Raw genomic sequence first — 14963 nt, 5'->3', positions numbered from 1 at the left:
AGTTTTTTGAACTTTCAACCGAATCTGCCTTTACCAACACTTTTAGGGTAAGACACATATTTAATGCATCAGGAAGTTCACATCCATTGATTTTGTGGTCTAATTTTACGTTTTTTTCTCTATTTTCGTTGCCTCCGTTGCCTCTTACACAACGCGCAACCATCATTGAGACTGTTAGAAAGAGAGAAAGAATGATGATTTTTCCGAAATTCCATGTTTCCTACACTCCAATTTCTTTCCCTTTTGATCTCTTCCACATGGATTTTAACATATGGATTCTGAAAGAAGCAGCTTCACTTGGCTTTTTCTACTGTTGGAAGTTACGTTCGAGAGATGAGAATTCCAAGCCCATATTTACATGGGATGCTTTGGTACATTTCAACTCCCAAACAACACCCCTTTAATTTATTAGAGAAGATAATAGAAGAGATCAGAATAGTAATTTATATTAGTTGTTCGTCATAAAAACTGCAGTAAACAAGTGCACAATCAAGAAAAACCAAAGACTGAATGATAAAAAGTACCATTCTAAAATCTGGACAATATTACTACTAGTAAACTCAAATAATCAAAATTTGATTGCAAGAAACAAGATCGTTTCCTGCTTTCACTACTACTGACTGTCTTGTTAGAAAGTAAAACTTTTAATTTTAAAAGAGGAAAAAAATCCCCAAGTGCTAGAAAAATATGGATTAACCGAAGAGCACAAATATGAATCCACGAAGAAATTATCAAAAACCAGCTTCACCACATGAAGATTCCAACAAAAACTACAAATTTTAGCAGCAAAAGGCAGGCTAGGCTCTCTCAATATTCATAAATTCTCAATGAAACACTAACTTAATTAGAAACATAATATTTCAAGTAGAAGAAGGTTTGGATTTTCTACTGTTGGCGAACTTCGGCTTTCTTCTTCTGCCACAACCTATCCAATGCACTGTCTGCATCTCCCTGTCGAATAAATATCGAGCCAAGAGATTAACTTCGTTGTATATACTAAAAATTAATACTCGTGACATACACGATCTTCGTGTTATAAAACAAACAAGTATTCATTTAGTTTCCAAACCTTTAAGTTTTATTTATCCTCTACAATGAGAACATTTGGATTTCAAACAATCATACCTGAATATGTACGAAGTATGACAAACAAGTTTTTGAGAATTGTGACAGTAATTAATGTAAAACTTTACCCGCTAACTTCAATGAGATTTTGTGTGGAGGAAACAATGATGTCAAAAGACTAAATTGATATACTTCAAAATATCAAAATCCATCCTTGCAAAAATTTATATGTTGAAAATTATCTTCACATGTTCATATGAAAGATAGTACACAAGGTAATACAATCAACATCATACACGAATTGTGTATGTTAAATCAACGTACTCGAATCTTCAAAAATAAAGGACGTATTTGTAGAACCTCTATGACATCCTGTGTTCGAGTGAGATCGTAATCAAATATAAGAATCAAATCTGATCCTTTTCCTATCCGTTAAATGATTTCATATCATTTAAAAACTGTAATCAATGATACTAATACATAATTTCTCTTCCGTTTCCTTTCTATGCTATAATGATTTCTCTGGAGAGCTAAATTAAAGATTAAATATTATAGACCAAGGTTTGACGAATGTGAAGATTTCGGCAAGGCTTGGGATATTAGCTGATTTGTGAGTCCTCAGATAAAATAGTTGAATGGATGATAAGAGTGGTCAACAGAAAACTTCCTAAGAATGTAAATCTTAAAAATAAAAATGAAGCACATCAAATCATGAACAATATTTAGGTTAGCAACTAAATTCGAAATAAACACATACACAAAATTATCCTTACCGATTCATACAATAAATCAAGTTATGGACATACAGAAAGCAATTCCAATAATACAATGCTTAGAAGCGAGTGAAGCAGCCAGTGGTTAAAAAAATCACATAATAAACAAGAAAAAGTGCAGCCAATATTATACATAGAGAAATCGAACCTGAGCACGGATGAAACCGCAGAGAGCAAAAGTGGAGAATTGGCCTGTGTAGATGCCATTCTCGTCCAAGTGCCCAATGTTAATCTGAACCGAGGCGTGATCCTTGGAAGTAATGAGTCGATTTGTGGCAGAGCTGAAATAACATATCACAAACAAAATTCGTAAAAGAGTTCTAAGAAATAGTAAAAAAAAAAATCAAGAAGAATAGGTTGATTACGCACCACTTCCTAGGAATGTAAAGCTCGGTAATCTTTCCTTCTTCGTTCTGCATTTTGGCTTTGATGTTTGATCAAAAATCTAATAAAAACCTGCTTCGGCAAGTAAACGATGAATTAACGCCAAGAAATTTAACTTCTAACACACATACGAATGAACAAACAGCTAGAGGAATCGGGAAAAAGTCCAATAGTTAATACCAGTCGGCAGCAAAGGTAAGGAAGAGAACTAGGGTTTGATCAAAAACCTAAAATGCTATATATATATATAACTTTTGGGCCGAAATGATATATCTCTTTTGGGCCGTTATGCGGCCCAATGTTGATTTTTATACATTCCCAGGGTGGGAGGGATTTATTTTTTCTAATTTTCCACGCTGGCATTATAATTATCTTTAGTGAAAAATACCCTTTTTCGTCCATGAATTTTAAAATTTTACCTTTTGTTAGTCAGTGTATATTGAATAATAGATTAAAACTTGTCGAAGTGGGTTTTTGTTTTTAGTAATTAAATAAAATAAAACTCTAAAAACCCACATTTACTCGGTCTCTTTCTCACGCTTGAGATAGTTTTGAGAAACCCACCAACCATGGCTACTTAATATGTGTCTTCATAGTAGTGATTTTTTTCTTCATCGGCCTCCGCCTCGCTAATATTTGTTTCTTAAGCTTTAATTTTAGTTTTCACAAATAATAATGTTTATGTTTATTAATTTTTTTCGATTTAGGTTATTTGATTAAGTCATGAACTTCCTCTAGAGATGTTTCATTCTAAAATGTGAAAGATAGACCAACTTTGCCTATTTTATAATTAAATGTGCAAGTTGAAATTGAATTAAATAAGAGGTTGAATGAACAGTTTAATTACGAGTTATAGGATCTCATTTATAATTCATATAATTATGACGGGGAGGAGGTAGGATAGACCTCTAGAGTTAGAAATGAGATTGATATGGACCGATACAATTTTATATTGGAACTCGAAGAAACCTAAATTAACATGAAATTACATAATTAAGAAAATTGAAAAGCAATGTGGTTACAAGCTACTACCAACATGACATGAAATTATGTGCCAAAAGGAAGCCCATGAAATTATGTATATATTAAGTCTAAAATTTAAAAAGAAAAAAAAAACTAAAGAAAATTAATTGTGGTCAGGAGGGTTTAATAATTATAGGGTTTTATTTTAATAAATTTGATTTAGTTTAAAGTATAATATATTTATAATATATTTGTGTTTAAAAAATAATAATTTAATTTAACATAATGTAAAAAGATTTTGTTTATTTTTTTTTTAATAATTTGAATTTTAATATAAATTAAATGATTTATGGAATATTCCATTTGGTTGGAAAAATATTTTGTTCTTATATTAATAATTTGTATTTTAATACCAATTAGATTAACTAGATTTATGGGATATTTAATTTAAAAATAATACTTTAATTTAACATATTTGGTTGGAAAAACCCAAATATAAAATAGTTTTCTTTTAAATCTATTTATTTTATTCTTCTACAAACGAACAACCAAATGAATAAAGATTGAAATCAAAAGGAATGAATAAGAGAGAAAGATCAAAAGTAATATAATTATACTTTAACAACTTTTGATCAAAATGCTTATATTTTTTCAGTATAATATAACTTACATGCAATTATTTAAAACGCAAGATCATAGTAACGAGGTAGAATATCCAAAGATAATACGAAAGATAAAGAAAAAGGTAAAATATACAAAAGATAATACAAAGAGAAAGTACAAAAAGAAAGGGAATAGATTGTTGAACAGTTAAAAATCCTCTAATAAATTACTTCAAAACAGACACAAATATTATTTCACGATAGTTACGGTTGTAGCTATTGAGGTTCTTTTAAGATATAATTAATAGTTGAGATTCTCTCGATTTCAAAATAATCAATATTTTGGTTATCTTGATATTCAAACAATTAACTGATATTCAAACAATTAATCTAAAATCAATAATTTGGTTAGATTCTCCAATTTTGAAAAATAACAAAATTATTATTTTAAAATTTAACTAATGTTAGGTTGATACAAAATTTATTATTATCCAATAGTTCAAAATTAATAATTTTGTTATTTTGAAATTCAATAAAATTTATGGTTGAAATTTTGTAATTTTGAAAAATAATTAATAATTTTGTTAATTTGAAAAGTATTTGACGTTATTTTGAAATCCAAATTTAATTTGGTCATTTTAAATCAATATGACGGAATAAATTTGAGACCCAAGATATTAGGAAGAAGAAGATATTAGGAAGAAGTTATGAATATATAACCCATAACACAAATTAATTACAATGCAGAGACGAAATAATTACAGTTAGGGAATGTGAGTATTTTGGTATTTTATAAAATACCATGCCATGCAAAAAAATGTCATTTGCTAGAAATAAAAAAAAAATGGTTTTGTTATTTCTCAAAATGACCCATAAAAACATTGTTATATCCCTTATTATTCGTATTTCCTTTTGTATTTGAAGTGTTGAAGAACCTATTAAACCTATCACTAAAAACATTGAGACTAAAAAAATCCTTTTTTAAAATTCATCGACCAAACACACCTAACGCACATAATAATGAAAACTCGATGACTAAAACGGTATTTTTCCTTATCTTTTTCTATAAAAGTCATTGCTAATATAGTAGAGTTTGTGTTAAATAAAATACACTACATAGATTAAACATCGTTACTAATATAGTAGAATCTATGTTTAATAAAATATTTGTTAAAGTTGTACTTTTTCAAAGAAAAATTATTGATACTTTTAAACTTCTTACCAATAATCAAAAGTATATTCTTATTGTTAGTATGTCAATAGGAATAGTAATGACTACGATTGTAGAAGTTATATTGATACTCTAAACCTTACCCAAAGATTAATTAATTAATTATAAAATATTTTTATTATCAGTACATTGGATGAAAATAAACTATTTAGTACTCCATCACGTATTCACGTCACTCTCTATTGTTTGCTTCAATCTATGACTTAGCATTTGACTTATTTTGTTTCCCAATACTCTCTTACTTTGTTTATTCTTTGATTTTTTAAATTATCATTTTCGTTCAATGTATGTGTATGGTTATGGGTGGATCCTCTCATCAATGATAAGATGGTCAAAGAAAAATAAGCACCGAAGACAACCTTGATCCCAACCAAGGGTGAGCCTCTAATGGAGGCCCAAAAGGCTAAGAGTCTGATGTGGGCTAGGTTATAAGAGGACTCGACCCTAAAATATATGGTAAGGATATTGATTCAGTCGGCTTCAACCCAAAAAGAAGTTCACATACAACCAACCAAGTTGAAACCCTATAGTCAATACCTATAAATACAACATAAAACAATGTGAATAAGTTAAGTTCTCCAACCGGAACATATCAAATATTGTATTTTTATTATTACCTTATGACTCAAGTATCATAGTGGATATATTTTACATCACAATGGTATATGTTTTCTCATTGCATGCATGCAAATTCTCTTTCCGCTTAAGATATAAATTTACCGTGGAGATAAGATACATCTTGCTTTGCCAAGATTTTGCACCAATGAATCAACATATATATTATAACAAAAGCTATAAACATTGACGATAGATTGATTAAATGTTTTAATTAGGTTGTCATTAGTAATTGAGTGGAAGTTAATATGTTGAGCTTTAAACACGTAAAAGAAAATGACACATTCGAAATTCATATATCATCGATGTGAATAAATTTTGAAGGAGAAAATTTCAAGGAAACAAGTTTGTGTGTGTGTGTTTTTTTTTTTTTTTTTGCTCCCTTTTTGCATTTCAATTTAGTCTACTAATCATGGTCAATTCATAGGTTTCCTAAATGATGGAAGGTGACGTTATTTGATGTACTATGATTACGACGTTAGATTTATTTTAAATACAATATTATTATTAATGTGACATACTTGGATTATATACTATTTTATCGCTTTAACGATATTATTTTATTAGACACATTAGATAAAAAGATAATATTTTAATTAAACACCATTGAATAATATCTATAAATAGAACTATAAGAAATTCATTCACCTTCCAAAGATTATTCATAGATGGATGTATGTTTTTCTCCATCCAAATTTAATTGCGAAAGTCGAAAAGATTTACATTATGGTATAATGATTGAATTAAAACTTACATGTCAATTATTAGAAGTCCCTATGGATAAAAACTAATCTTAAAAATATAAAATTATAAAATAATAAAATTTATTGTGTAGATGAAAATAAAACTGAAATGCAAAAACTAATCTTAAAAGTATAAAATAATAAAATTTATTGTGTAGATTAAAATAAAACTGAAATGCAAAAACTAATCTTAAAAATATAAAATAATAAAAATTATTGTGTAGATTAAAATAAAACTGAAATGCAAGTAAAATTGTGATGAAGTAGAAAATAAAGCAAAGAGACGTAAAAGGTATTTTGGCTATTTATTTAAATATACGTATACGTAATATATGTTATACAGACGCGTATGTTAGTAGTAATACGAAGGCCTTATTAATTACCCTTCACACGTTTGGCTATTGATGTCAACAGCTGCCTTCTTAAACATCCACGCATGTGTATACCCACGTGTCCAAAACGTTTCTCATTAATTATTGCGATTTTAAAACTTTACAATTAGTAAATCTTCCTTTTTATTTCTTCCCAATATTTTAAAAAATACATCCATTTTGAGTTTTGAAAAGTAGATTTTTGAAAAAAACTAGTTCAAATACTTTTTAACCGTATTTTAGAAAAATCATTGACCAAATTAATTATTTGTACAAATGTGTTTGTTTCACTAATAAATTATTGTTGTCTATAACTTATAATTCTATCACTGTTCTATTCCATAAGAAAAAGTGATATTTTATAATACTTTAACTGATTTTTGTCATTTTAAAACAAAATTTCTTAATTCACACATAAATATCACAATAAAAATTATTTGAAAAAAAAAACGATGTAAACATACCAAAATTTTCAAAACCATTCCCTTAATATATGAGTATTTATGAACGTGTATATCTATAGATTTAAAAAAGTTTATAATGTTTTTACAAATTTACCAAATACAAAATTATATAAATATAAAAAGAGCAAATTGGTAATGAACACGTGTAAGTAGGATTGCCATAAAATGAGATGGCACCTGATTTGCCCTCTCGTTGTCAATGGTTTGCTGTCCTCTTAACTGGCATTACTTTCTCTACAGATCATCCTCTTCTTTTCCTTCTTCTTACTTATCTGTCTTTTGGAATTCTATCGACTCATTTTCACATTAATCTAAACCTTTCTAATCCCTTTCTACCATATGACATTGTAATTTTATCTGTAGTATGCAACATTAATTCCATTTTAGTCCTCTGCAATTGGTCAACAACATAAAAACATTATTATTCTCCAACAAAATATTAAAATCCATATTCAAGAGCTAGCTATTTCTTTATAAGGTGAGAGGATGAAGTGAAGTGGTTGATTAAACGAAGCCTTCATCCTCACCAACCTTGGTGTGTATTGAAAGAACAGCCAACATGACAGAAAGATTTGGCACTGTACTCAACTTGGTAGATCAATATGAATGGCTCTTCAAATTTTATTTAACGCCTACCTTTTAGTTAGATATGCATTCGATAATAATTTATATATAAAAATAATTCAATTTTAAAATTGTACCGGTCAATTATGTCGATTTTAATCTCAAACTTTTGACTTTATGGATATTGCATTCGACGTAAATAACTATTAACATGATTAAAACTAAACTTGTACAAAATATTTTAATTGTTTTTTTTTGTCATTTTAACAAGTTTTCACTTTAAATATAGTTGAGATATGGAATAATAATATGAGTAAAAAAAACAACAATACGAGAACTAGGCAAGGTGTAGCGAGGCGTCTCGTTCGCAAATTGTACACCAAATAAAAATTCTCATTAATGCCCAGGCAATTCAACCGAGTGTCCTCAATGTTTATGGTTCAATTTGATAAGATTAAAAATTGAAAGTTGATAAATTGATACACCCTATCACATTTACGTTTGAAGTATATATATATAAAAAATGAAGCTGAAGTCATAGAATGTGATTTATAATTTAGTATTTGCCTAGAAAGTTTAGAGAAGTGAGCAACGCTTCATATCCTTTAGCCGAAATTGAACAAACGACTTAATGTAAATATAAATATTGGCTAGTTTTATTTTATGAAAAATGGGCTGTGTTGGTTTGTAGACGTGCATTGTCAACTTTTATTTTAAGTCAATTTTATAATAAACAAACAAAATATATAACACAATTTTCAAAAATTCCCAATCAATGAGCTGTCCTCCAAATTCTATATATATATAATGTAATGTAAAGACGTATCCAAACTTCCTTTTGTATATCATGAAAAAAACCATATAGTATTAGATAAACTCATGAATAGCACCAATCTATAGATTTGAATTTCAACTATACAAAAACACACGCATTGCATTTGCTGATTTTTCAATCACATCGGTAAATCTTCTAACAGACAGAAAGTTGTTTACCAAAAAATCTCTTAAGGTTGGAGTTCAATTTTGTACTTTCTTTTTTTGAAAATCAAGTATCATTCCATATCAGTTTCAATTGTTTATAAAAAACAGATGTTTTTAAAACTATTTTTATAAAAATTGTTTTAAATACGCTTCATAAACTACTTAGTCGAAAACTATATTTTGTCTCAAATTAACATATTTTTTTAATTAAACATTTGATAATGTATTCAAAACATATTGTTATTTTACCTCTAAAATTATTGTTTTGTTAGTATATCTTTCAATAATATTAAAGAAAAAAAAACAAATGAAAATATTTTTTTCATTTCTTTTTAATTTGACTAAAAAATCCAACCTTGTATTTGTATTGCACACCTAAGAAGACCACAAATATTAATTAACTAAATTATAAAAATAAAATGAGATTTTCAAAATTACAAAAATTTGACCAACCAACAAAATCACTAAAAACTAAAATTCATTACATAATTTTTTTAACAATTTAATCTCTAACTTTAGTTTTAATAGTTTAATTTTTACGTTTTTTTCTCTTCTTAGTTTGAAGTTAATTTTTCTTTTTAGCAAAATAAAAGCAATATTTTTCATGTAGAATACATTTCAGTCTCTATAAAGTAAAGACAGAGAGACCATTTTCTTATAAAAAAAATTAAGAGTTAATCCTAAATTAAACGCAAGATTAATTTTGAATCTCATAAAAATGGAAGAAATAAAATATGCTGAAATGAATAATACTTTTAACTACTTTTTTGTTTTTCAACAATGATTAAAAAAAACACCATTTACACATTATGATTATAAATTTTGGCCACTTCATATTTTCTTAAATTATAATTATTTGAAGTTGATTTAATTATAAAAACTAGAGTTTAAATTAACGTAATGATTAATTTGGTAGTTTAATTAATATAAATTTTATAAAACAATATATTTAATTGATTTATTTTCGGCAATTGCCGGCAACAAATTAAAAAGCCGAAAATAAGGCCAAAGTCTTTGCAATTAGTGGGTGCCAATAAATTTCTTCACATTCATAATATAATCATAAAAGGGAAAAAGAAAAACTATAATTCAAGCGCGTGAATGTCAAGTGGCATTCTCGTAATTAATATGCAAAACAGTGGCATTTCTCTATAACCCTTCACTTTATATTCACGCACCACTTTCATCTCCGTTCCTCTCGAAACCAACGGGACTTTTGTATTCATCCTCCAAAAATGGGAATCTCACGCGTTTCTTCTCTCCTTGCCGTCTTCCTCATTCTCGCTCCTCATTTTGTCTTCTCCATGGCGGCCGCCGTCGATTTCTCTGGCGACCACGAGCTTCTCTTCGTTCCCACCACGTCCGATTTCTTCGACGACAACGATGATTTCGGTTTCGGAATGGAGTTCCAGATGGACTCTGAGATCAATCGCCGAATTCTGGCGACTACTCGTTACATAAGCTACGGTGCTCTTAGGAGGAACAATGTTCCTTGCTCTCGTCGTGGTGCTTCTTATTACAACTGCAGACCAGGTGCTCAGGCGAATCCTTACACCCGTGGTTGCAGCGCTATTACTCGCTGCAGAAGTTGATTTCGTTTCACTTGATTCATTTTTTGGAAGTTAGATTCGTCGTCGTACTCTTTCGGTTAGTTCTTCGTGTGTTTATACTGGATATACATGTCGATCGAGTAATAAAATTCATATATATACACTGATGGTTGAAAAATGTAATTTAATTTACATCTCTGTTTTCTCTGAGTCTTCTACATGATTTTTTTTTCCTTTTTCGTGGCTGATTCCTCTCGTTTATTTCCCAAATCATTTGTTCTTGTTTGGAATTGGTAATACAGTGGTAGGAAGGAACATATTATTTGTGTAAATTGCTGGTGGATCTTGCTGAATTTGCAAGGCCTTAGGCCATTATTATTTTGAGTTCTTCATTTATTCATTTATATATATTATATTATATATTTTTATTTACTTTCGTTGGTTGAAATTTTGGCTGTCACGTTTGGGCTATCTGAATCGATGCATTTTTTTTTAATATCTGAACAGAATGTTGAAACTTCCCAAAAACAATAATGATTGATTTTAATTTTACGGAATACTTTTTCCTCTTTACTACAACTTGATTTCTTTTCACCGTTCATATAGAAGAATAAAACATTAATCGACAAATTTTGATTAGACAATGCAACAAAATAGTAAATGCACACAGGTATTTTTCTTTTGATGTAGAACTTTTTGAAATTCTAAATACCTAGTATATATTAGAATATTACATATATCTTGAAAAAATGCATAAAATTACCATTGTGACAATCTTTAGAACATTGAATAATATCCGTTGAGGTTCTGAATGAATGCAAAAGGTATAAGAATCTAATGTATTCATCATCATCTTGACGAGTATTAAAGGTAATATTCTTGCAAGTTTATATAATGAAACAAAAGCTTACACATACTTTTCTATAATGAAGGAAATTAGATATAATCGAGCAATATTAAAAATTCCTTTTACTTCATTTTGGATTTATTAGTATAGAGTGAAGATGAAGGGAAAAAGGCGAAGCATGTGGAAGAGATTGGATTAGAATTAGTAGTGACGAAAAGTCCAAGTAATAGTGATTAAGAGGCAAGGTAATGAGTTTGGTTTAGCGTCACATGGCGGTCACTGGAAAGTCCAGTTTGCAAATTGCAATCAACGTCGACGCTCGTCTTTAATAATGAGATATCTTAGCTTTTCTGTTGGACGGGTTTATTAACATCCCTGTCTGTCGTTTTAGCATCCGTGAACCCCTCCTCTCCCTCTCGTCTTTCTCCAAAGTTGCGGGACCCACTCACCCACCCATCCATCCCTATGGCCTTTTTAGTTTTTATATGTAAAGTTAAAATTAAAATTAAAATTTAGCCGTTTTAATTATGGTGTGCCGTTACATTCCCATTTTTATGCTTCGGCATTGGAGAACGTGGAGTTCCAATTTTAAATATTCGATTTTCGAGGGAATAAATCTTTAATTCATATATATATATAAATTTTTGAGGTGGTAATTACATGGGTAATTTTAATAATGAGATGGGTAAATTGTTTTAGTTTGACATGAAAATAGTATTTAATATTGTGTAGCAAACTATAAAATATTGTAAATTTAAAATAGTAAAAATTGTAATGGATGAAATTTTTTTGTAATAATGTTTTATATAACTAATTTAATATTTACGGTAGTTATATGTGGTTATTATAATATTATATAATTTTTATTTCAATCGACTTCAACGAATTATGTTATTCAAAATTTCCTATCGTGAACATATAATTTTTATCTCAATCGACTTCAACGAATTATGTTATTCAAAATTTCCTATCGTGAAAAAAAATTGGAGTGCGTTGGATAAGTTGTGACATTGTTATCACTTTTGAAAATTTAATAATGTAGTGTAGAAAACATCTTTAAAAAATCGTAAATGTAACAAAATTTATTAACAATAGATATTTTGTCGATAGACTTTTATCATTGATATATTTTCTTATTTATGATTCTTACGAGCTGTGTGATCTATTATTAATTGGTTATGAATTTAAACTGAAATTTGATATATCTACAAAAAAAATATTTACATTGTGCTATGTCTACTAATATGTTTTATGTGCGGTTGCTAAATTTGCCACTTTTCACTTTATGTACGAGTTTTTTTTTAGTGCAATGACTAACAAGTGATAAAACACATTTGAAACTCTCAAGATGGAAAATCGTATCAATTAGCACGCTAATGGTTTAATAATTTAGATTTATTTAATAAAATATGCACCTCGTTTTTATAAAAGATATTAACGTTTGAGCAATATATATATATGCGTGTGTATAGGAGAGAAAAACTACAAGGGAAGAGGTGAAGTAATATAATTCCATCATGGAGTCAAACATTTTACACGTTCGATGATGAAGTGGCCTCCAGTGCATGCTTTCCTATTGGTCAGTACCAAAATAACGCCGTGTGGGACCTACTTTCCACGTCACTTACGAGCCCTATAGGCCCCGACGTGTCGTTTCTTTTGTTTCGTTTTCCTTGAAGGCTTCATTTCCATATACATTTGGCAGAGTTTGATAATCAGTAAATAGGTTTAGATCCTATTTTATTTATTTATATATATATTCAACTATTAACACTGCCTTGTTTCTCAACTCTTCGTGTTTAGGGAAGATTTGTATACAGATACTTTATAATGTTACTGTGAATCACATATTCTGCATATAGAGTTTAAATTTAGATCAACTACTCTACATGAAACTTACTTGAACTGAATTTGTTTGACCTATATGTTTGTTGTTGCTTTGTGCTTTTTGGGTTTGGTTATTGAGCTCGGTCCAATTATCATCTTGAGTGGGTTTGTATACTGTGGTTTGGACCAACAAATTGTTATTGAGCTAATTATTTGAGTTTGGTCTCAAAACCGTCACAACACATCTTACTTGATTAGTATGCACTATTCTATTCGATGCGGAAACTTAGAGTTTCGCATGGGGTAAGGATATATCTTCCCTATTGAGTGCAATATCATCAAATTAAATAGAGGTTTCCACTAAATCTCTTTTGTTTGTTTTGCATAAAATGCGTGGAATCATCTTCTCATGTCTTACGAGGTTTTGTAAGTTTACAAAATGTGTTTAGCTTCATTTTTTATTTTTTTATATTGTTTTTTGGGTTTTGCCGGAGATTGTTGGAGTTTGGTCCATTGTTGGGGTTGGATCTTAAAGGAGTTTTATGGCTAGGTAGAGAGACTCGTTACGTGGGATGTCTTGCATTGTCTTAATATGATGAGTTATAATCGCTCTATGTTTTCGGGTAATGCTCTATTGGCTTGGAACATTCGTTATACATTGAGGAGTTTTGGTTTGTTTGTTGTTAAGGCTCCCATGTTGTATAAGGTGGTGAGTTAGTCGAGTCATGGGATTGTGGTCTCCTTCTCGTTTTAATCATTGGAAGATAAAATGTTGATGTCTCACTGGTCGATTGTGTTGAGTATGGTGGTATCAACTGGGTTGCCTGTGACTCTGTTGGGTCTCTCATTCTTGTTGTGTGTGAATAGGTGAGATCGAATTGAGGTATTAAAAACATGAAAAGCCCTTGATGTGATAAAGGGTCTATCTAAACATTATTTACCAGTTTGGCGCTTGTCCTTCCCTTGTTGTTGGGTCTGGATGAGTTGAACTTATTGATGATGTCAACTGTGCAATGGTTCACTTGTATGAGTTGTTCCATTTGGTATTTAATATCAAGGTTGTCTAATTAACTATGCACACTCATGTTGATTTATTTGTTTGATATCCACACCTGACAAATGGCATTGATCGTCACCTTACATGTAATTCGATATTTAACGTTAATTGTAAGTTTGGTTTTGTTATTTCCCAACTTCTTTGCAAACATGCTTGTAAGGATTCTTCGGTTCCTACTGGTTTTCGTGTGCTTATATCAGGATTGCTAGTTAGATACTATGTAGTTTTTTAATCAATTGTTTTATAAAATACAATGAAATCAACCTATCAAATAAAAGTGTTGCACCAGGCTTGAAGAGTTCTACATTATTAGATGTATCAAAAAAGAAACTAAAAAAGCATTCCAAAACACTATATATTTCCATTGTTTGGAGACCTATATTTATTTTTAAATATCTATACCTAACTATATTATATGAATGTAATATTGCAACGAATGACGACTTACTTCAACACATGTTCAAAATTACTCCGAGTTCTTTAACTTTTATTGAAACAACAATTTAGTTAATTGATTTTGACACTATTTAAGCCTTGTACTTTCAACCTTGAAACCATTAAACCTCTACATTTTACCATAAAACAATATAGTCACTGTACTTAAATTTAGTAATTAACGACTTAGTTCATAGCGTAAAAACCAATGTTTAGAGTTTGAACGATATATATTTTTTTAGATAAACACCCAAATAAAACAAATTAGAGGCTTAATGTTTTTTATAAAATACAAACTCTACATCATGTCACAATCAAGTTGGACTGATATTGTTGATTTTTGAAAGATAAATCCTAATAAACTTGAAGTTTTTTAGACTTAAAGAATGAAAAGTGTTTTCTTAACACACGTTTTTAGAAAACCTACTTTAAAATGGATCAAAATTAACCCATATAATAAAATATAAGAAAATAAATGACTATTTTATGCC

The 14963-nt window shown here is 29.3% G+C and overlaps 2 protein-coding genes across 2 annotated transcripts; one reads left to right on the top strand and one right to left on the bottom strand.

Annotated features, from left to right (window-relative positions):
- Positions 1-648: 648 nt before the first annotated feature.
- On the bottom strand, positions 649-2500 carry LOC101217283 (40S ribosomal protein S21-2). Its single transcript, XM_004143041.3, has 4 exons — positions 2403-2500; positions 2208-2294; positions 1987-2119; positions 649-951 (listed from the first exon to the last, which is right to left on the bottom strand). The coding sequence occupies exons 2-4, from the start codon at positions 2255-2257 to the stop codon at positions 886-888; spliced, it is 249 nt and encodes an 82-aa protein (XP_004143089.1). The 5' UTR covers positions 2258-2294; positions 2403-2500; the 3' UTR covers positions 649-885.
- Positions 2501-9937: 7437 nt separating this feature from the next.
- LOC101217514 (protein RALF-like 33) lies at positions 9938-10734 on the top strand. Its single transcript, XM_004143042.3, has one exon. It carries the CDS (start codon positions 9992-9994, stop codon positions 10346-10348), a length of 357 nt encoding a protein of 118 aa, XP_004143090.1. The 5' UTR covers positions 9938-9991; the 3' UTR covers positions 10349-10734.
- The last annotated feature ends 4229 nt before the right edge of the window (positions 10735-14963 follow it).

Source organism: Cucumis sativus, chromosome 6 (assembly GCF_000004075.3).
Source record: "Cucumis sativus cultivar 9930 chromosome 6, Cucumber_9930_V3, whole genome shotgun sequence".
Lineage (NCBI taxonomy): Eukaryota > Viridiplantae > Streptophyta > Magnoliopsida > Cucurbitales > Cucurbitaceae > Cucumis > Cucumis sativus.
This window is presented reverse-complemented; position numbering and strand designations above follow the sequence as displayed.

Bases quoted from the DNA above. Each gene is read 5' to 3' on its own strand.
- LOC101217514 (XM_004143042.3), top strand. From the start codon at position 9,992: ATGGGAATCTCACGCGTTTCTTCTCTCCTTGCCGTCTTCCTCATTCTC.
- LOC101217283 (XM_004143041.3), bottom strand. From the start codon at position 2,257: ATGCAGAACGAAGAAGGAAAGATTACCGAGCTTTACATTCCTAGGAAG. The intron at 2,120-2,207 runs GTGCGTAATCAA...ATGTTATTTCAG, and splicing joins CTTTACATTCCTAGGAAGTG to CTCTGCCACAAATCGACTCA. The intron at 952-1,986 runs GTTCGATTTCTC...TTTATTCGACAG, and splicing joins GCGGTTTCATCCGTGCTCAG to GGAGATGCAGACAGTGCATT.